Here is a 22,813-nt window from a genome sequence, read left to right as displayed (position 1 = left end):
TGCTGAGCCACATGACTTCCTTTTGTGAATGTGATTTCTTAAAAAAAATGGAGCAATTAAAATTTCCATGTTTTATTTTTTTCTTGTTTATGACTGAATCCCTAAGCCTGCCAAGAGAGCCTCAGAATGTAGGTAAGAAACATACTTAAATACCAGTAAGGAATGACAAGATTTGGGCTGTTTCTCTTTTTTAACATTTTTGAAAATTTTAATTCTTTGTTTTTTCTCCCTCTATGTAGTTTATATTTACATATCAGTTATCTTAAGCTGCCTTCTTCAGAATTTGTATTTTGTTGATTATATGACCCAATACGTAGGCAGAGACAGTTTTCACACTCTGAAATGGGCAGCAACCTATGGCAAGATAGATGGTGTTGCTTATAGATAAAATTTGGATTTCAAAATATTAATATTTCTTGCAAATGTATAGAGTTGATGGTAACATTAGAAAAACAGATATGAGTTGAGATGTTGTGGAGAAGTTTTGTGTCGTCTAACATATCTCCCAACTAGATGGTGAACAACTCGAGGGTATGCTAGTCTCTGCTCCCTCCCTTGACTCTCATTTTGTACATTCCCCCCAAAAGTGCCCAAAGTAGAATCAACCTGGAGGGTGGGGCAACTTTTATGTTTCTTATAAAATTTTTTTCCGAAGAGGAAAAACTGAACGTCATCTGAGGAGGGTCTTGTTGTAAACCCTCTGGCCTATAAGTTGCATCTTTTTGTAACTTGCACAAAAGTGCCCGAAGTGTCACAGTTGTCCTTAAGGTGTGGATTGTGTTTTACCCAAATTGACAACCTCTAAAGGGTCTGCTAATGACACTAGTCACAAGGCTTGATGAGCATGATTGTTCTTCAGTTCTCCCTCTCCTTTCCCCTTGTAACAACCTGTTTCAAATCCTGTTCATTTTTGTCTAACATCTTTCTTATCTGTGTTTTACATTGCATTTCCATTTCTCCTACCCTAATTAAGGTCCTGCTGACTTAATAGGACAATTGCAAAAATCTACTAATGGCCTTCTTCTATCCAACTATTTGACAAAGAGTTCTTATCAGTTTCTGTTTGTTAGGCACTGTGGAAGTCCCAGAACATAAAATATATCAATCTGATTGGTATTTCTTAGGGGATAGCAATGATCATATTACTATCCTATATAAAACATATTCAATGGGTTCCATTTGAGACCCCAACTCTTCAATTTTGTATGCAAGAGTCCCATAATCTGAATCCAGGTCCTTTCCATCTTAAAGAGGTCCTATTACCTTTCTTTATGACCCACCTTCTTATCAAAATGAATTGACTTTCTCCAAATATAGCTTAAGACTTATCACCTTTGTGCTTTAATCACATCACTTTCTCCACACTGAAAGGCAGTGCAACTTATTTTTCTGCTCACTGAATCTTTTCCATTTTTTCATACTCAACTCATATGCCACTCCTATAAATCCTTTTCTGGTTCCTCAACCATAGATCACAAAGCATTCCTGGAAATATATAACCACATTCTGAATTTGATAATAGTCATGTTCACAAGCAGATTCCACTATGAGGGTGCTTAAGAACCCAAGTCCAGGAGACATATCTTTCTTGGTCATTGTTGACAGTCTTATAGTGTCCATCTTGACAAAGAGTAAGGACTCCATAAATGTAGATATGGACAAACATCAATGTCTTCTGATACACTTATGCTTATTGCAAGAGGAGCTGTGATTTTAGGTGAGTCCAGAGATCACTCAAATATCTATGTCTGACTAGTCTATAAACTATGTTGACCACCAACATGCTAAGGTCTCTCTTATCAAGTCCTGTTCTGGAATTATATCATTAACCAGTTAGTCTTCACATCACTTATCTAGTCATAAGTGACAGTTATTTGATATGGACATGGTGTTTATATTTCACATTTGTTTGGGAGAGTCATCAATGGCAAGTCTGAAATCCTATCAGTCTGATATTAATTCAATCAGTTCAATTTAGTAAATGTTTCCTGAGCACATAATCAGCTGGGATTAAGATATCATATTTGATTCATTTGACTTCTATTTTCCTCATGAAATGTCAAGTTAATTTCTATTATAGCATTTTACTTTACACTTTGTATGCTTAAGTGTCATATATAGTTATTTATTAGGAAAATGTTAAAACGTGAGAATATTTAACAACCTAAATATCTTTACTTTTTAGATGACTTCAGTATTACCCAGAAATTTATAGACGAGAACACTGGATCCCTGTGAGTTGTGCTAGATTCTTTTGGTTGATGATATTTTTGTAATCTTATTTGTTTCATTCCAAAAATGCTAGTGTTTCTCAAAAATAATTTAGTTAAACTAAAACCATATAGAAAAGTAAATACAATATCAAATATAAAATTCAGGCCAGGAAATTGAATGGTTAAGAGAAAATAAAATTTATAGCCTCCATTCTTAATCTCCTGAGGCTATTGAGCGAGTGGACATTGCTCTGAGTTTTTGTTAGTGGAAATTCTGCAGATGATCACTGAGCTCTCCATGTGGACTGTTGCAGCACCATCATTGCCTTTGCTCAATATGTTCAGGAAGCAACCTTTGATGAAATGGAAATCCTGGTGCAAGACATGATACAATACAGGGATAAATGTTTGGCTCACAAGACACTTCCAGAGTGTGCAGAAATAGCTGTAAGTAAATCACATACAATTCTTATATAAACGAGATTATTTCCCAAAACTGAAAAGATTCTGGATTGAAATTATGGAAGAAAGATGCCCTGTGTGCATCATTTCTATTTCACCTAGTTTCAGTATTTAGGATAAATCATGTTCACCAGGTGAGATGCAGTTCTTTCTTTGATATACAGGAGGACTTGGTTATATACTTTCACTATGTAGGCATATGCATTATGTATACAGTTTTCCGTGTGTATACAGGCAGAGGAGGAGCCTGAACATGCATGTGGAAGTCGAAGCGTAGAGGTATCCTTCTTCGCTGATTCTCTCAATATGAACTTGCAGCTGCATTCCCATTTGGGACCTCATCCAGAGCCACCGTCTGAATCTCTAGAAACTACTGAACACCATTTCCATTCTTTTGCTAATATACTGATTTTGTTTCCTTGGAAATGAGGAGAAAAGTCGTGATGGAAAGGAAATGTAGGTAGCAAAGAAAGAGTAACAGGTTAAGCGGTCTTCTGGTGGGATGGTTGTCAAGGGTGTGGGTGAAGATGCTCTGCTGGCAAAAGTGGGGAAACTGCAATCCTTTTCCTTATGATAATACTGATCACTCATTGTGGCCATTGTTTCTTCTCAGAAGATAGAATAGCTTTACCATGACTTAAAATTGTCCTTTTATTCTCTGTTGTCCAGATTAACCTTTTACAGGGAAAGATATGTGCTATGGAGGGGTTGCCTCAAAAGTATAATTTTTCACATTGCTGCAGTAAAGTGGACTTTGAAAGAAGACTCTGTTTCTTCTTTAACAAGAAAGCTGATGTAGGATTTCTGCCTCCTTTCCCTACTCTGGATCCTGAAGAGAAATGCCAAGCTTATAAAAATAACAGAGAATCTTTTCTAAATCAGTAAGTTTAATTTTGTTAGACAAATGATTTAATCAAACTATTATTCTTAGGCTAAATTCAATAATTGTCTCAAAAGAGCATGACTGGGTTCATTGATTGTTGATTGACTCAACCAGTGTGTATCCTGTGTCAGGTTCTGTGGAGGATATAGCTATGAATAAGATGTGGGCCCACATTTAAGACCCTCATATCAGTGCTGTGTATCTTTTTATGAGAAAAGCCCTAGATCAGGGGTGTGTGCCCAGTGTCAAACTGCTAAGAAACCAGTGAGGAAATGATATATTTTTCCCAAGGTGAAGTTTGAACTCTTACCTTGGGAAGACATTAAATTATTGGATGTTTAGCTAAAAACCTGTTTTAATAATTCAGTGATTGCAGAAGCACAGTTTTTTTTTTTTTCTGGAAGGCTAGTGTGCATTGAAACATGTCACAAGTTTATTTGAATATAAGTAAAAATTATCTTTGAATCTTGGATGGGGTGTGTATAGGTAGCTGTTCTGTGAATATGGAAGGCAGATTTGCTACCCACCAGGCATCAAGGGGAGAGAAAGAGATCATTCATAGATGAGCATGTAGGATGAGAACTGTAACTATCAGTCTTTATTTGGAGTTAGCAATGTCAGGGATAAGGCCTTGATTGTATTGAACTCTTACAGGTGACTTGATAATGTTGCCTAGTATAAAACTTTTTTATAATGGAAACCTTTCTTGCTTTTCCTTCATTTTTTTTTTACAATGTAACGAATTAACTGTATTTCATATTTCTAATTCTTTGCTTACTCATAGCAAACTTTGAAGCAAAATTATGTAATCATTGTCTTAATTTTTTTCCAATATCACCATAAGCTTTTCCTTCATTTTTTAAAAATTTGCTTTTCTTGTCCTCTTCTTTCCCTTCCATTTTCTCTCCCTTCCCTTCTCTGATCTACCATTCCTTTCCTGCTTCTACCCTTTTCCTTCTCCCCTTCTTCCCCTCCTCTTGCCTCCCTTGTCCTTTCTTCTTCCTTCTTTCTTCCCTCTCTCCCTCCCTTCCTTCTTTTCTTAGTGATGGGGATTCACCAGAGGGCTTTGCTCCTATGAAGCAAGTTCTGTACTACTAAGTTATAAAACCATCCTTTCTCTTCTGATTTAAGAATATTTCTAACTTTTTTTAAATAGCTACATGCATGAAGTTGCCAGAAGGAACCCCTTTGTCTTTGGCCCTACACTTTTAACTGTAGCTTCTCGCTTTGAGGAAGTGGCAAAAACATGCTGTGAAGAACAACAGAAAGCCAATTGCTTTAAAGCAAAGGTGGGTATTGCATTTGTTTCATTCAAGGATAAGGAATCATCCAACTTCATGGTTCTAGACTCTTGTTTAAAATTATAATTCTTTTATAGTAAATGGGTTATTTACCATATTCCCATATACCAAGATATTATCTTGCTGTACTCACTGATTTTAGCCCTTCTCTTTACCCAAGACCTTTTTAAGACAGCCACAAATTTCCAGGATCTGTCTTCTGGCTTTGTTTTCTTTTCAAGTTGGAGGAAATCTCCAGTGAGTGATATGAGGGTGAAGGTAACATTTTATCTTCTCTCCTGGACAAACCCCTTTTGGCACTGGAGCCTTCCCAGTAGAGATGGCCAAGTTCACAGCATACTGCCCAGTCATGGTGAGGTCAGTCATCAGGGAAACCAGCCTAACCTTTATAATGTGCCACAGATGCCTATTTCTTTCCATATGCAAATTTGCTGAAACAGAAATCCCATAGATTTTCTTCTTTGAACAAACTCGGTGATGGTGGAGATGTAGTTTAAAATTAAGAGAATAGGGAGATTTTGATTTTGTTTTCAACAGAATTTTCTCTTTCTCCTTCAGGCAGCACCTGTCACACAATATTTAAAAGCATTGTCTTCCTATCAAAAAACTGTCTGTGGGGCCCTTTTGAAATTTGGACCCAAAGTGTTAAACTCTATGTGAGTTCTATACCATCTATCTTGTCTTGTATTTTCTTGTCTGTTCCCCATTTTGGTTACATTATTAATCACTTTATATTTGTTATTCCTTCTAACTTCCCAGAGGTTTTCAGGAGGTTGAATGTGCATGGATAGCTTAGAAACAGGTCATTAGAATAGGGTGATTTAAACCTTGGGAGGAGGAGAGATGCCAAGGAGAAAGGAGGCACTTCTGAGATGTATTTTGTTCAGTTTGTGGCTTATCTATGCCTGCTGTAGGCTCACAACAGGAAGTGGAGGCCCTTACACAGCATGTCCTGCTGAATTATGGAAGGAAACACCTCTCTCAGATCTTTTATTTGCTTGGATCCAGTACTGTGGAGGGCACAAAACATCAGTCTAGGATTTTTTAAGTGATCCTACAGATCATGCAATAAGCCATCAGCTGCTTGATAAACACATGTGTGCAAAATCAGTGTTACCAATGGCTTTGGAGTTGTTTATGTTGTATGAATAAAGAACTCGCTATTGTTTTATTTGTTGTTCAAATTGTTTTAGTGGTTTATCAATTCTCTTTCCAGAAATATTGCTGTGTTCAGTCAAAAATTCCCCAAAATTGAATTTAAGGAGCTTACTTCCCTCCTAGAAGATGTTTCTTCCATGTATGATGGTTGCTGTGAAGGGGATGTTTTACAGTGCATCCGTTACCAGGTAAACATTTTCCAAAAGTAAGTAAAAATGTGATTTTTGTCACTGATTAAAAATTTTCTATTTCTAATTAACACACAAAACTGTACATACTTCTTAGATACAGTGTGATATTTCAATAGACATATCAATGCATACTGTTCAAATTTGCAACCAGCATTTCCATGTCCTTATCAATTCTTTTGTTTAGATCTCTTCTGGCTGGTCTAGTTCTTCATAAAATATATATAGGTTATTATGAGTCATCTTTACCTTAATGGACTGTAGGACACTAGGACTTGTTTTTCTTACCTAACTCTATTTTGGTAGCCATTATCCAAACTCCTCTTCCTTGTGCCTCTCCAGTCTCTAGTAATTGCTATGCTACTTTCTTCTACTTTGAGATAAACTTATTAAGCTACCACACATGAAAGAAAGCATGTGTTATTTATTTTTCTGTGTCTGGTTTATTTCACTTACTGAACAAGATGGTTTAATCCATTTTGCCACAAATATTTCATGGCTGAATAATATTCCATTTTTTTTTTTTTTTTTTTAGCCTCTCCCCATCTGTCAATGGACACTTAGGTTAATTCCACATCCTGGCTATAGTGGAAAAGTCTTGCAATAAGCAATAATCTCAGGTGTGCAGGTATCTCTTACATGCTGATTTAATTTCCTTTGGATATTCCCCAGAGGGGAATAACTGGATCATATATCTCTTTGTGGTTTTTGAGGAATCTCCATTACTGTTCTCCATAATGTCTATATTAACTTACATTTTCACCAGAAGTGTTTACGAGTTCCCTTTTCTCCACATCCTCACCAGCATTTGTTATTTTTTGCTTTTCGTGATTATAGCCGTTCTGACTGCAGTAAGGTAACATCTCATTGCAATTTTGATTTCAATTTCCCTGACAGCTAGTGATTTTAAGCCCCTTTCCTTATACACTGGACATATGTCTATTCAGATCATCTGCCTAGTTTTAAATTGCATTATCTGCTTTTTCTTTTGTTGAATTTTTTGTTCCTTCTGTATTTGGAATGCTAACCCTTTCTCAGATGAATAGTTTGTAAATATTTTCTCCCTTTCTTCAGGTCAAGTCCTTTGCCATGCAGAAGCTTTTTAGTTTGATGAAATTCCATTTCTCTAATCTTGCTTTTGTTATCTGTGTTTTTGGATTCTTATAAAAAAATCATTGCCTGTAAGATGTTTTGATTTGTTTCTCCTGTTTTCTTCCAGGAGTTTCATGGTTTCAGGTCCCAGATTTAGGTCTTTTATTCATTTTTATGTTGATTTTTGTATATGGTTAGAGATAGGAATCTAATTCCATTTTTCTGTATATGGATATTTTGTTTCCCCAGCAACATTTATGGAAGAGAATGATCTTTTTATCAATATGTTTCTGGTACCTTTGTGGAGGATCAGCTGTCTGTAGATGTGTGGATTTATTTCTGGGCTCTTTATTCTGTTCTATTGGTTGGTTTATCAGTTTTTGTACCAGTAGTATGCTGTTTGGGTTGCTATAACCATGTAGTACATTTTGAAATCAAGTATTGTGATGTCTCTATTTCTCTGTCTCTACCTTCCTTCCTTCCTTCTTTCTTTCCTTCCTTCCAACTGACAAGTAAAAATGTGTGCATTTATGGTACATGGTACATTTTGACACGTGCATACACTGTGTAAGGTAAATAAAGCTATTAGCATATGCATTTCTTCATATGCTTATCTTTTCTGTAGTAAAAGCACTTTAAATTGACTTTCTTAGAAAATTTCAAGTGTATAGTGTATTGTTATTAACCATAGTCACCATGATATACAATATAGCTCTTGAACTTATTCCTCCTGTGGAACTGAAATTTTGTGTCCTTTGAGCAACATCTCCCCAATACCACTGCCCCTACCATCTGGTAACAATTAAAGTGGTTTTATAAGAGAATATATTGGCAAACATGTTGTTGGAATGTCTTAAATTGTTCATGTACTCAAAGGTAATACAATTTCATTAAAAAGTTCTGATTTCTGCTTCAGGGAAATCAGGCTTTATCACAGTGAATTTTAGTTTAATTGTTTTAGGCTCTAGTTATGATAGTACATTAATTAAATAGCATGGATTATAGGGTATTGAGAATTTTATCCCTTTTGTTTTAAGTAGTGGACAGCAGACATTCCAAGAATTGTCTTATTCACAACAGTATTGCACTTAAAGGAATCTCACTCATGTTTATTTTTGTGGTGTTTGATTGCTTATGGAAATGTGGGATTTATAATGTTGAATCTCAAATACTGAATTAGGATGTAATTACAAATTTCTGTGAAGTTTGGAACTGAAATTAAGGGATTTTATTGTATTTCAAATGACCCTCTCTTTAATGCCCTTCTAGGGAAATAGGAATTCAACTTTTGTTAATTGAAAATAGAAGTAGATTCTCAGAGAATAACGATACTGATCCCAGAACCCGATGGCCTCAGCTGAGAGCTGAATGTGTGGACTGTTGCCCTAGTTGTTGTGTTTTGTCAGAAACATGGTGCCAACCCCCATTCCACTTCTAACCTCAACCCCAAACCTCATCCCATTCCTCACTCTCAGTGTTCAGCAAAAGAGTCTAGGCAGTGGGAATAATTTGAGTAGAGTCAGGGAGACCTGAAATAGCCAGTGAGGCTGGAGCAGAGTAAGAAGAATGTATAGCCTCATTCTGGAGAGTCTGGAGAGGAACCAGGGGCCAGATCTGTTATTATTTTTTTTTTTGGGGGGGATTCTATTTCTATTACATAGCACTGTGGTTTCATTGTCATTTATTTAAACATGAATACAATTTGACCAATTTCATTCCCCACTGTCTTCTCTTAGCCTCTCCTCTCCTCCCCATCCCCTTTCTCTCTACCAATAGTCTCCCTTCTATATTCATGATATCCTTTTTGTTTGTTTGTTTGTTTTCCTTCCTTTAACTTCGTCATATGGGAGAAAACACATAATACTTGTCTAATATATTTCATTTGGCATAATGTTCTTCAGTTCCATCCACTTTCCTGCAAATGACATAATTTTTATTCTTTATAGTTGAATAATACTCCATTGTGTGTATATACCACGGGTTTTTTTTTGTTTGTTTGTTCATTTTTAGCCAATATCTGTTGATGAGCATCCAAGCTGGATCTACAACTTAGCTATTGTAGACTATGTCAAAATAAACATGGGCATGAAGGTATTTGTAAAATATGCTGACTTTAAATCTTTTAGATAAATACTCAGGAGTGGGATAGCTGGATCATATGGTGGTTCTATTCTTAGTGTTTTTGAGGAAACTTGTATTGATCTTCATGGTGGTTGTCCTAATGTACATTAGTATATTAGTGTTTCTTACATATCATTTCCAGAATTTTAATGCCTTTTGTATTCTTGATGATAGCCAGTCTGATTGGGATGAAATAGAACGTCTGTGATTTGCATTTTAAATTATTGGCATTCATACTTTTTTGGAGTAGTATCTGCTCAGTTCATTTGCGCATTTACCAAATGGGACTTTTTTTGGTGTTAATTTTTTTGACTTATTTATATATTCTGAATATTAATTCTGTCAGAACAGTAGCAACCATAAAATATTCTCCCATTCCATAGGCTCTCTCTTCACTCTGTCAATTGTGTTCATTGAGGTGAAGAAGTATTTAATTTGAGGACATCCCATATATCATTTCTTACTGTTATTTCCTGAGTTACAGGAGCCCTGATTATGGATCATTGTCTGTGCCTATATCTTGAAGTGTTTCTCTGCATTTTGTTCTAGCAGTTTTCAAGATTTCAGGTCTTATACTTGGATTGAATTGAACATCTACATATGGATATCCAGTTTCCCAGCACCATTTGTTAAAGAGGCTGACTTTTTTCTAATTTATGTTTTGTTTTTTTTTTTTGTCCAGAATCAAATGACTCCAGCTGTGTGGGTTTAATTTCAACTCTACTCTATCCCATAGGTCTAGATCTGTTTTTATGTCAATATCATGCTGCTTTTGTTGCTATAAGCGCTGTAGTTTATTTTGAAATTGGGTATTGTGATATCTCCAGGATTTCTCTTTTTGCTCATGAGTTCTTCTGTATGAATTTGAGGATTATTTCCTTAGTTCTATGTGGAAGGTTACTGGTATTTTGAGGTAGGTTGCAGCAAATCTGAAGAATGCCTTTAGTAATATGTCCACTTTAACAAAAGTAATTCTGTTTATCCATGAACATAGGAGGTCTTTCTATTTTTCTAGTTTCTTCTTTAATTTCTTTCTTTCTCTCTGTCTTTTTTCCTTGGGTGTTCTGTAATTGTTACTGTAGAGGTCTTTCACTTCCTTGGGTAGTTTTATTCCTATATATCTTTGTATGTATGTATGTATGTATGTATGTATTTTAGTTACTGTGAATGGAATTGTTTTCCTGATTTCTTTCTCAGTAGGTTCATTACTGCTATATAGAAAATCTATTGTCATTTGTACATTGATTTTGTATCCTGCTACTATGCCTCCTGAATTCGTTTATCAGATCTAAAAGTCTTCTAGTAGGGTCTTTAGAATTTTTTAAGTATAGGATCATGTCAGCAGCAAATAGGGATAATTTACTTCTTCCTTTATTATTTCCATCCCTTTTATTTCTTCCTCTTACCTAATTACTCCTGCTAAAACCTCTAGTACTGTATTGGTGAGGAATAGTGAGAGTGACTGTGGAAGAAACTCTTTCAGGCTTCCCTCATTCAGTATGATGCTCGCCTTTATGATGTTGAGGCGAGATGCTTCTGTTCCAAGTTTCTTCATGGCTTTTATTATGAAGGGGCGTTGAATTTCATTACAGGTTTCTTTTGCATCTATGGAAAGAATCATTTGATTTTTGTCCTTGATTCTATTTATGTGGTTTATTACATTTATTAGCTTGCATATGTCAAACCATCCTTGCATCCATGGAATGAAACCAACTTGATCATGTGCCAGCGTTTTAATGTGTTGTCAAATTCAGTTTCCAAATATGTATTGAGAATTTTTACATTAATTTTCACCAGAGATTATCCAACTAATGTGCAGATAAAATAATCTCACTCTCTCCCACACTACCAAACTTTATGTAGAGTCAAAATCGGAATAAAGGCTAGGGATAGAAGACAGAATAAGGTTTTCTATTTTATATATTATTTATAATTTGAATGGCTTCAAATTTATAGTATCAATAAGAAAATTATACAATGAGTAGACTAGCTTTTTATATTTGAAAAGTTTTCAACCTGATAATTGCTGTAGTGGTTTATTTGCTTACTATTCTTTCACTCGTTTATCAAATATTTATTGAATTTTCATTATATGCTTGGCCAAGTAGTTTCAGGCCACAAGAGAAGACCAAGACAATGGTCATTGCATTGACATGTCCTTGATGGCCACCATTGAAAGCACAGGTATACTCTCATGAAGACATGTCAACATTTAGAATATAAGATGCTAATATGTTAGAGGAGTAGGGGTGAAATATTTAAAAGGTTAATGCTGAACAACGAATGTGAATATACTTATATACATACATACATACATATATATGTATATGTATATATAGAGACATTTTTCATAATTATATTATTTTAAATCCTGAGGAGAACAGGGTTGTGTTAATGTGAAACTTCATGTGTATTAGTGAATAGAAAATTTAAATCAACTCCAACTATAAAATTAGCTGATGAATTGATAGTAGATATTATGCTTATGATTGATTGTTTGTATACAACCATTCCATTATGAAGAAAAATCCAGCCCTGAAGAAAGTTTGAAAATAAAATCATTTCTATTCTTATTTTTTACAGAGCAAGGTTATGAGTCATATTTGTTCAAAACAAGAATCCATCTCCAGCAAAATCAAAGAGTGCTGTGAAAAGAAAATACCAGAGCGTGAAGCATGCATAATTAACTCAAGTAAAGATGATAGACCACAGGATTTATCTCTAAGAGAAGCAAAATTTACTGACAGTGGAAATGTGTGTCAAGAAAGAGACACTGACCCAGACAACTTTTTTGCTGAGTAATATAACTATCTACTCAAATTCATAAGGCAAACTGAAAGACACCCTTTAAGATTTGTTCTATGTAGGCTAATCTGCATAGAAAGATAAGGAAACTTATAATTCATTGGATAGCATGCAATTTTAGAAAATCACAGCTTTAGACAATTTCACATAAGTTAGTTATATTATTAGAAAGATGGCTAACATATATTGAGCACTTGGTATGTGCCAGGCAATGGGCTCAATATTTTACAAAGATTTTCCTTTTTAATTTTCATCACAATCACATAAAATAAGTACAGTCTCTCCCAAATTTTTCATAAGAACTTAACAAAGAAGTTAAGGAAGTTAAGATTCACAGTTACAAATGGCAGAGTAAGGATTTGACCAGTTTGAGGTTAATGTGACTGGGTAGGTGGTTTCCCCATTCAATCCAATGGGAAGTATGAGTGAAGAAGTAGGTTTTATGGGAAGAAAAACACATTTAGGATCTGACCACATTGACTGTAGGTGTCTGTAGAGTACTTGAGATTGTCCAAAGATGATTTTACATGTGAACCTAAAGTTCTGGAAAGAAGTCTCCATTGAAGATACAGGATGTAATAATTGCTAATTTTTATTAAATAGTTACTAGATCTTAAGGGTTGATCATCTATTAACCAACTGGATTTTCCAAACAGCCCTCTAAGTTTAGTACATTTTTGTTACTACCATTTTACAGGTGATGAAACAGGCATAGAGAGGTTAGGTAATTTACCCCAAAGTCACATAACTTATAAGTGACAGAGTCAGAATTTCAATGCAAATAGTCTGGCTAAAGACTCTTGCTCTTATTACCACTGTGTTGTTTTGCTTCTCATGAGTTAAGGGAAGTAAACCAAAACAAACAAAACAGAGTGATAGATTGTACCTGATGGGTGCTCAATAAGCGGGAGCAATTAGTCTCATTATTGGCATCATCACATGCATTTTTGTCACAAATAGTCCATGGTTTTCATCAGGTCTTAAGGGGTGGGAATGTGTCCCACACATGGGACCAAGAAGACAGATGGGAATCTGGAGAGATCATGTGAGGAAACCAAGATTAATCACCTGGTCATGAAAATCTTTTGTGAGATATTGTTCTCACAAAGCATGGAAGATTTCAAACTTATATTCAATGAATAGAGGAGATTCTTTTAAGAAGAATACTGTAAATACATAACTGAAAAGGTAGCTGTCTCTTGAGGAAGAGTTGACTGTATAAAAGAATGAAGTAGGCATCTCATGGGACCTGAGGTCAAATTTTAAAGCTTCCATTAATATGGGTTGAGAATCCCTTATGTGAAGTGCCTGGGAACAGAAGTGTTTTGGATTGTGATTTTTAAAAAAAAAAATTTTGGAATACTTACATATACTTAATGAGATACCTTGGGGTGAGACCTAAGTCTAAACATCAAATTCATTTATGTTTCATATACATCTTATACATATAATCTGAAGGAAATTTTATGGAAGGTTTTTGGTATGCTTGCATCTTGACTGTGACATATTAGGTAGGTCAGGTGTGGAATTTTCCACTGGTGGCTTCAGGTTGGAGCTCAAAAAGTTTGATTTTGAAGCATTCTGTATTTCAGATATTCAAATTAGGAATGTTCAACTTGTAGCAAACCAGTCTTAGTTCTTCAGCTGTAAAATAGCACCTACCTTGAGGACTAAGCAAAGTTAAGTAAGAATATGAAATCCAGAAAAATTTATCTTTATCTCCTATGCCCAAAGCTTGATCCAGGGCATAGAACTACCAAGGCTCAGTAAGTGTTAGTCTCATTCCTCTCCCTTCCCACCTTCTCCCCATGTCACACCACATGTATTCGGGGAGCCTCCTCAGAGGCCATGGAAACCACTGCCAGTGATTTAGAGCTGAAGGGGTCATTTCTGCTATACTTTAGTAAGTTACAGTTGGGAGTAATGGGAAAACTGCTTCTCATCTCTCACAAAGGATGCACTGGGAATGAAAAGAAAGCCACACTGCCCGCATTCCAAGTTGGAAGTCTGAATATATTTTCCAGTGGAATTCCTCTCAGTGTGTACTTGCTAAAGTATTGATTGCACCATGTACTATTTCTGATACTTTATGAGTTGCATTATTCTAATAATTAACTCTAAGTAACTCTAATAATTCCATCCACTCAAATAAAAAAAAAAAAAAGTCTAAAACATAACATGGACGAGAACTTACCAAACCAGAGGAAGAACTTAGCATTTGAAAGCAGATTCAGTATTAGATGTGGGTAGCCTAAAAGAAAGTGGGGCTGTATTTTTTTTTGATAAGTTTTAATATACAAAATCTTTTACAAATCTCAGATTTCTTTATGAACACTCAAGGAGACACCCAGAACTGTCTATACCAGAGCTTCTAAGAATTGCAAGAGTATATGAGGATCTCCTGGCAGATTGCTGCAGCAAAGAAAATCCTCCAGACTGTTACAATCATGCGGTAGGTTCCATTGTTGCAGGTTCAGAAAATCTAAAATAAATAAATAAATAAATAAAAATACTTAAAAATTGATATTGAAATTTTACTTCAATTTAGAACTGTAAAATGTGATTGACTGACCTGAGTCTATTTTAGATTCAATGAGGATGATCGTTAGGAAAACCCACATCATCAGTTTGGTTTACTCATACTGTTTTGAAGTATTAATCCAGTAATAATCCAAAATACTCTTTCCATTTAATATTTTCTGTTTCTATTTTAATTTCTGTACTCTATTTTACTGAGTCCTATTGGATTTGGGAATGATTATAAAAGTAATAAATTGTTATTATTGATGACTAGGAAAATAGCAAAAGTTACAAAGGAAAAACGTAAAAAAAGAAACTTTCTGATTATTTTGTTAAGAAATACCTAAAATTAACATTTACTTCCATCTTTTCTGTGCATATAGGCATATTCTCGTGTGTGTGTGTGTGTGTGTGTGTGTGCATGTGGATGTGTTTAAAAACAAGATTGGAATAATTCCTTTTTAGGACATATTTGAACCTGTAATTTATTTGGAGTCATAGAAATTTTGTTAAATTGTGGTGTATTATTTACCTATTATGGTCACAAACATAGTGACTTAAAAGAACAGAAATCTACTCTGTTTCAGCAGGCCCAGAGTCTGAACTGCATCTTAATAGGGCTAAAATCAAGGCATTGGAAGGACCTAGTTCTCTCCTAGCCTATAGGGAGAATCTGATCCTTGACTGATCCAGTTTCAACCTTATATTTCATTAAACAAACTTAAACATATATATTATCTTAAATAATGGTTTCTCATCATAGTTATTTAACTAATTTAACTGCTTTCCTATTTGGTGTTGGGCATTGTGGATGTTTAGTTAGGTTGTTTTTGATTTTGTAAATGACATAAGAATCTCATTTCATTCATTTTTGTTAATTTTTATGAGATTTCTTAGGCTAGATTATCAGAGGGGAAATTATTGTGTCCAAATATATGAACTTTCAAAACATTTGACACAAATTGGCAAGTTACTTTCTCGAGATGTTTTGCCAGTGTACAGTTTCATAACAATGCTTAAGTATGCTCATTTCAATTCCATATTTATCAACATTACACATGGAAATTAACTTTGCTAGACTTATACATAAAAAATAGGTCTGGGTATGTAGCTCAGTGGTAGAGCGCCTGGCTAAAATGTGCTAGGTCTTAAGGTTGATCCATATTCAAAAGCAGAAAATTGAGAGAGATTTATCTGTAAAAAGTAGTGTGGGTGTTCTAAGCAAACTTTTATTTGACTTTTTAAATTGCATCAGACTGTCCATATGATTTTAGTTATTACATTTATAAATTTCCTGTGAACAATTTGTTCATGTCTTTACCCATTTTCTTACTGAAATTAGAATGCTTTTCATATTACCTCTAATGCAATCCTTCTATATTATGGAAATTAAATATCTGATATTATAAAATTTCTCATTCCTCTGATATATGCTACTTTTGCTTTATTTAAACATTTTCTTTTACTTGCTATAAATGTTAGTTTATACTTGTTCAAATATGAGCAATGAAGTAAGAAGCTTTGAGTTTCCTAACTCCTTCCCTGTCACTTTCCCCAACAAGACAGTCTGCTCCTGATTCTTAATGAATCCTGGTGCTAGAAAATTCTTTTTTAAAAGGGAAACACAATTGGTCCCATAGCACTGATACACTGATATGTAGTTCTTTCTGGTGTCACTTGGTAGATGATCAGTTTTATGCCATGTGAGAGAGTCCATAAAATATCTGAAGATGACTACTGGAGGCCCCTAAATTCCAAACATAAATGATGAATAAAGATAAAGGACAACCCCATTTAAAATGATCTGCAGTTATACTTAGTTGTTGGGTCATTCCAAGCAAGTCACTTAATTCACAAGACTGGTTTCCTTAAAAATGTAGATAACAACTACTCTGGCCATTTAAATTCAAACTGGAATATAGGCATTGTCAACATAAAATTTGAATTATACTGTGAAACTCTTAAAGCTCCAAAAAGTGTAGATGATGAAAATTTTGGACTTTCAAGTTTTAGCAAAAATACATCTGTAATTGAAAAATTCAAATTCTTACACACACACATAAAAGTGCTCTCAATTTAGTAAAAAATTAGAAAGAGTCTGAAAATGTCCTCTAAATAGAGAAGCTAATGGATAAAATGGTATAGAGTTTATGATTGAACCTTAAATAAAATGTTTGTAACTGATTGCTCTTAATTTTCAGGAAGACAAATTCAATGAGACAACTGAGAAAAGCCTCAGGATGGTCCAACAAGAATGTGAACAGTTGCAGAATTTGGGGAAGGATGGCTTGAAATACCAGTAGGTTGCTTATACTCAGAGTTAAAAAGTAAAAGTCAGTCTTAGCTATGGCAGTTCACAAACACTGAGTAAAAATAAAATCCCAAAACCAACAATGTACATTGAACTGTCACATTAAATCCTCTATCAGAAATGAGGTTAGAAGTGGGAAAAGATACAGGATTCTGGACAAATTGGTTCTCTGATGCTTTAACTTCTGTTCGAAGTTGGCTTTCTCACTCCCAAATCAGGATCTGTGAATTTTGTCTTGTTTGGGAGTAGGATGGAACAAAGTAAAGGTCGTTACCATTTCCTGAGAAGGAGATGATTTGCCCAGGATTTAAACCTAGCTGTACTTATTTTGATGTACCTTAAAGGGTCTGTGTTTCATTGGCTATTCAAAAGACAATTGGTATCTTCTTTTGTTCAGAACCAAATGTATGTTCTTTCAGCTACCTTATCAAACTCACAAAGATAGCTCCACAGCTCTCCACTGAAGAACTGATTTCTCTCGGCAAGGAAATGGTGACAGCTTTGACGACCTGCTGTACACTAAGTGAGGAGTTTGCCTGTGTTGATAATTTGGTGAGCATGGCCCATACGTCTGAAATTGATTCCTATGCATGTGTGAGTTTATCAGGATCAACCCAACTACTATGTGTAATCATTAAGCTCTAATAAAAAATAAATAAATAAAACAAAGAAAAACTAATTTCCACTCACAAATTGGTAGTGATTATCTACCTTCCTGTCTCCATTGTTTTCAACATTGTTGAACAAGTAATGTCAAGTCTTCCTTTTGGCTTACTGTGTGAAGATCCTAATAAGCAAAAGAGAATGTCTTAAATATTTTTCAAGTATTCTCTAAATTATCTTACTTATATCTTATTTATATGAGAAGTGATTTGTTATGGTAAATGATCTAGGAATCACAGTATTTTTTCAGAATGATGCAAGGGAACTTATCATTTTAAATAGTGATTCAAATTCTCCCTCTTTTTCTAAGACAGAGCTCAGGAAGAGAACTCCTACTTCCAACCCATCTTTTTAGACTAGGGGAGGAAAGTACCCAGCAGGGTAACCTACCCAAGGAACATGGTGTTTGCTCACCACCTTCTGTTGACTGACTGCAGTTCTCTGCTTATAACTAAAAGTTGGTGTATATGTTACCAAGAAATTAGTCTGTATACATTCCAATTGCTGTACTTTGAATTTTTGTCACAATGTCACTTAGGACCCCAACCTTCACTTTTCTTTTGACATAAGGTAGTGTTGTGAGAACCTATGTCTTCTTAGTGGAGTTCACAGTGATCATGGAGCTTATAACTATTCATCTAATCATATTTTCAAAACTCCATTTAATATTAAAAAGCACATCTGAGTTCCAATTCTCATTGGTACAGGCAGACTTAGTTCTTGGAGAATTATGTGGAATAAATGAAAATCGAACCATCAACCCTGCTGTGGACCACTGCTGCAAAGCAAACTTTGCCTTCAGAAGGTTCTGCTTCAAGGATTTGAAAGCTGATGAAACGTATGTGCCAGCGACCTCTCAAGATTTCTTTATGTCTTGTGTGGACTGGTGTCAGGCTCAGAATGAGGACCTTCAGAGAAAGAAAGACAGGTATGAACATGCTCTTCTATTCAACCAGGAGGCACACCATGCATCCGGGAGAAGGCTTATTGTAATGGTCTGTGCTTTTGGTGTTCCTTCCACCAAACTGTCTACTGTGTCCTATTCAGAAAAGCTCCATGTTGCATATTTATTGCCATTGTTTATAATAAAATCCTGTCTGTCTGCTCCTCTGCTAGAGACTTGGAGTGGTTAGCAGACTGTGATTTGGAAATATGAGCTAGGGCAACTAGCAAAATGCTCATGGACAGGTTCACAATGAATCGAATTTTCTTGAGAGAATGACATGCATATTTGTGCTGAGTATTTCACTTAATGATTGAAAAAAGGAGGGGTTCTAAAGGAATTTTACTTCCGTTCTTTAAAGAGATAGTATAAATGCCAAGAAATAAGACCTGGTTTTGAATTCATTTACACAACACCTGTATGAAACCTAGTGAAAACAACATTGCTACTGAGGAAGGGAGATTGGAGTTGTTTTGGATATAAATTTTCTAGAAAAATCAAGTATAGTCATTTATTTTATGGTTCTGTTCATTTTTTATACCATTTTTCTTGTAGTTCCATAATCTTCCAAAGAGTCCATCCTGTGATTTTAATGGGAAAGTTTCAGAAGATCTTTTCAAAATGGAATATTCTAGCTCTTTCCATTTACTCAAGTTGAGACACCCAAGACGTGATTCTCCAACAAGCATTCTGGAAAAGAGGAGTGTTGGGAAGAAATTGTTGATTAATTCTGTTTGATTTCTTTGGGTCACAGGTTTCTTGTCAACTTGGTGAAACTCAAGCCTGGACTCACCTATGAGGAGCTACAGTCTTTGTTTACAAATTTCTCTAATATGGCAGAGAAATGCTGCAAAGTGCCGGAGCCAGAAGCCTGTTTTCTTGAAGAGGTAGTTATATTTCTTTTCCACTGAGATTCAACTGGTATCTCGGGTCAAATAAAATCAAATAGAATTCCCAATGGGACTCTGCCATCTCTGTGCAATGTCTCTGAGTCCTGCGTTTAAGAGCACAGTTGCTGTTATAGCTCACCTGCAAACACCTCTGATTCACTTGTTGGGAACTAACTCCTCCATGAGCACATGGTGTAAGGAAAACTGCCCGGAAAGTCAGGGTTCTAATCCTTGCATCTTTGGTCATGTCATTCAAACTGAATTTCTGTTCATCTTATGTTAATGGGTTGGTGATAATTGTCCTTAAGTTATACCATTGGTTTTTACTCTCCTGTTTTGACTCACTCATCATCTTAATAAAACAGAGTCAGAGTGACCTACAAAGGAAATTCTGATCCGCTTCAAAGGTAGGAGAGCAGGAAGGGTATGAGAAAGCGAAGCCTTGTAGAGGTGGGTCTCACCTTCCTGGGCCTTCCGACAGCCCTCAGTTGAAAGCTCATGAGGGAGTGGAAGGAGAGAGAAGAGGGGTAGGCATGTCCCCTGCATCCTCTCACCCCAGTGACTGTGGAGTCTCAGTGACTCCCATGGTGTGAACCTCGGTTACCCATGAATAGTAGCACCAGTGGATGGTATTCCAGAAGGGCCTGTTCTTCGTGATCCAAACATCCTTTCTCCCTATCTCTTTCCCACAACACCCATTCCACTTCAAAACTCACAGTTCATGCACACTCACAGGCACACACCACACACATTTTTCATTCTGATTGGGAATGAAAAATTCTAAGTACATTTTTGGAATAAATTATTAGCTTTTTTAAAAAAGATAGGCTTAATTTTACTTAGAGGACATTGATTGACAGCTAGCATTTACCTGAGTATGTGCATTAAGGCCAAATAAAGGAAATAATGAATGTATTAGCAGTTGATGAAAGACCTTGAGTGTCTGTTCTCAAGTTTACTTGAAGATAAAAAGTCCTCTGTCTTCCAATACAATAGAGAAGTGCTTTATATTTTTATTTCAAAATTTAAGATGCTTTTCTAAATTTAAATATTAGTATCTTCAACTTTTATTCCTATATGTTTTTATTTTTTTATCTTTTTCATCTCAGGGTCCCAAAATTGGCAACTAAAGTCAGACTGCCTGAGAAACATGAAGTAAAATGACCAGAGGTAATCCCTTCTGTTTCTATCAAAGGCTAGAGGTACTTGTAGCTGATTTGTTCTCCCTGGCTTTCCCCTACTCATGCTTCAGTGTCTACTTGGGGCTCATCCTACATGTCCTGGAGCTCAAAATCCCAAGATGGGCCTTGCAATATTTTTCTGACTGTCACTCACTCTTTATGGGGTAGTAATGCTACAACTGTGCCAAGAGTTTTCAAAATAGGTGTAAGATACCCACTCCTCTGCCTTTCTGGTAGTGTATTCAGTTGTCTGGATAACTGAGTCTCTGATTGTTGATGCAAGGGAGAGACAAATTCTCTTCCAAGAGTCCTTTTTGAGAGTCTCAGTACGATATACTGAATCGAGATACAATTGACATGCAAACCAAGAGTCTTGTAGCACTTACATAAACAAAAAGAAATATATTCGTGATGTCAAGAATATATATACATGGTGCTTTTTCTCGTGCAGTTTATGTAAGACTTGTAATACAAACTTATGGAACAAAATATTGCATAGATACAGTAATAATGTGAAAATCTCAGAAAAGAGAGACCTGAATCTCAACAGAGGGTGGATTTGCAACCATTGGAGGCAACACATAGCTACCACTAACTGATTTCTTAAATACATGACTTTCTATCATCCAAGTTATAACATTTCATATTCTTTTGATGTTTAAAGCATTATTTTTTATTTTTAGCAAAGACCAACTTATATGGTGAAGAAATGCTGAAAAGTGCAGGAGCCAGAAGTCTGTTTTCTTGAAGAGGTAGTTATGTGGAGGGCTTCGTATCTGTCCTGTGGTAAATTCCCTTTGCTGTGAAGAATGAAGTAAAAGGAGTTTTTGGTAACCTTTACTTGAAATCATGTTATTGTGGCAAGCAATAAAACAAAATTATGAAGTTATTTCTCAGACTGATGTCATCTATCAACATGACCAAAATTAAGCCATCATGATCCATTTATTCTGTCAACATCTTTTGCACACTGGCCTCACCTGACCTATTCCCTAGAAGTCAGAACTCTGTACAGGCTCTATGTGGGTGGAGTGCTAGTGGCTCCTTCCTTGCCAGGAAATGGGCCACGAGGGCATGCACCTTTACTGCTACAGTAGCTGCTTCTACTCACAGGATTTATTCAGTCTTTTCAATCAAACATTGTTCCTGGTACTTCACTTGCATGATGTCATTATTCACAACCACTCTCTTAGTAGGTTTTATTTTTATTCCCATATTACACACAGGGAACCTGAGATTTGAGATGATAAAATAATCTGTTCAATGTGATATGACTAGTAATTGGTAGAACCAAGGTTTGGGTCTGTTTCCTCTAATATTGGTAACTGTTCACACTACCTCCTCAGTATGGCCATATGGCATGCCTTAAAACTGTGTTATTCAGAGGGGCATCCAAGTCACCAGCAACAGTGGTGTTTTCTCCTCTATGCCACAATGAAATCATTGTGGGTCGGAGCCATGAATGCTTAACAGTGCTGTCAGTGGAGAGGGGAACTCAAGAAATGAATGATTACGAGTTCATGGCTTGTTTCCATGACACCACAAATGCTTTAGAGAAAGGAATTAAATTCCCATTTAACTCAGTACATTGGTCAGCAGGTAATTGGTGAGACATTCATGAAGCTATTTTGTCCTTTTCCTTTTTTTCTACTGGTGAAAATAAGGAAGAAAGTAGAAACAATAGGTAATAGGTTTAATAAACAGAAGTGAAAGAGAAGAGCGTAGTTAACTAATTCAATTTCATACCTATTGTTGGATTCTGCTTTTTTGGATTATGCCAAAAGCAGCAGATATAAAATCTTGGATCCAGGAAACTTCTGCCACCTGTCTTTATCATCATTGAGGAACCTGCCATACATCTCTCTCTCCACTTCCATGCCAAGGAACTCACAAAAATTTCAGGTAACCAGTGTGATGTGAGCAAAGGAGGTAAAGGAACAGTTTATTTAAAATACACATTTTGCCTGGAGAAGAGAAGATTTGCAGTGAGAGCAAGTCAAACTCATTCTGTATTACTTTTCCAGAATCCATACCAATAAATAGAACATACCTGGACACAGGAAGAGTTCTATAACATGCTTG

The 22,813-nt window shown here is 35.6% G+C and overlaps 1 protein-coding gene across 1 annotated transcript; it reads left to right on the top strand.

Moving 5' to 3' along the window:
- The first annotated feature begins 3 nt into the window (after positions 1-3).
- Afm (afamin) lies at positions 4-21,620 on the top strand. Its single transcript, XM_047567625.1, has 15 exons — positions 4-132; positions 2,186-2,234; positions 2,528-2,660; positions 3,345-3,556; positions 4,715-4,847; positions 5,418-5,515; positions 6,076-6,205; positions 12,002-12,216; positions 14,543-14,675; positions 16,945-17,042; positions 17,474-17,606; positions 18,425-18,645; positions 19,415-19,547; positions 20,660-20,720; positions 21,415-21,620. Exons 1-14 carry the CDS (start codon positions 12-14, stop codon positions 20,678-20,680), a joined length of 1,830 nt encoding a protein of 609 aa, XP_047423581.1. The 5' UTR covers positions 4-11; the 3' UTR covers positions 20,681-20,720; positions 21,415-21,620.
- The last annotated feature ends 1,193 nt before the right edge of the window (positions 21,621-22,813 follow it).

The sequence above is a fragment of the Sciurus carolinensis genome, chromosome 10 (assembly GCF_902686445.1).
Source record: "Sciurus carolinensis chromosome 10, mSciCar1.2, whole genome shotgun sequence".
NCBI lineage: Eukaryota > Metazoa > Chordata > Mammalia > Rodentia > Sciuridae > Sciurus > Sciurus carolinensis.
This window is presented reverse-complemented; position numbering and strand designations above follow the sequence as displayed.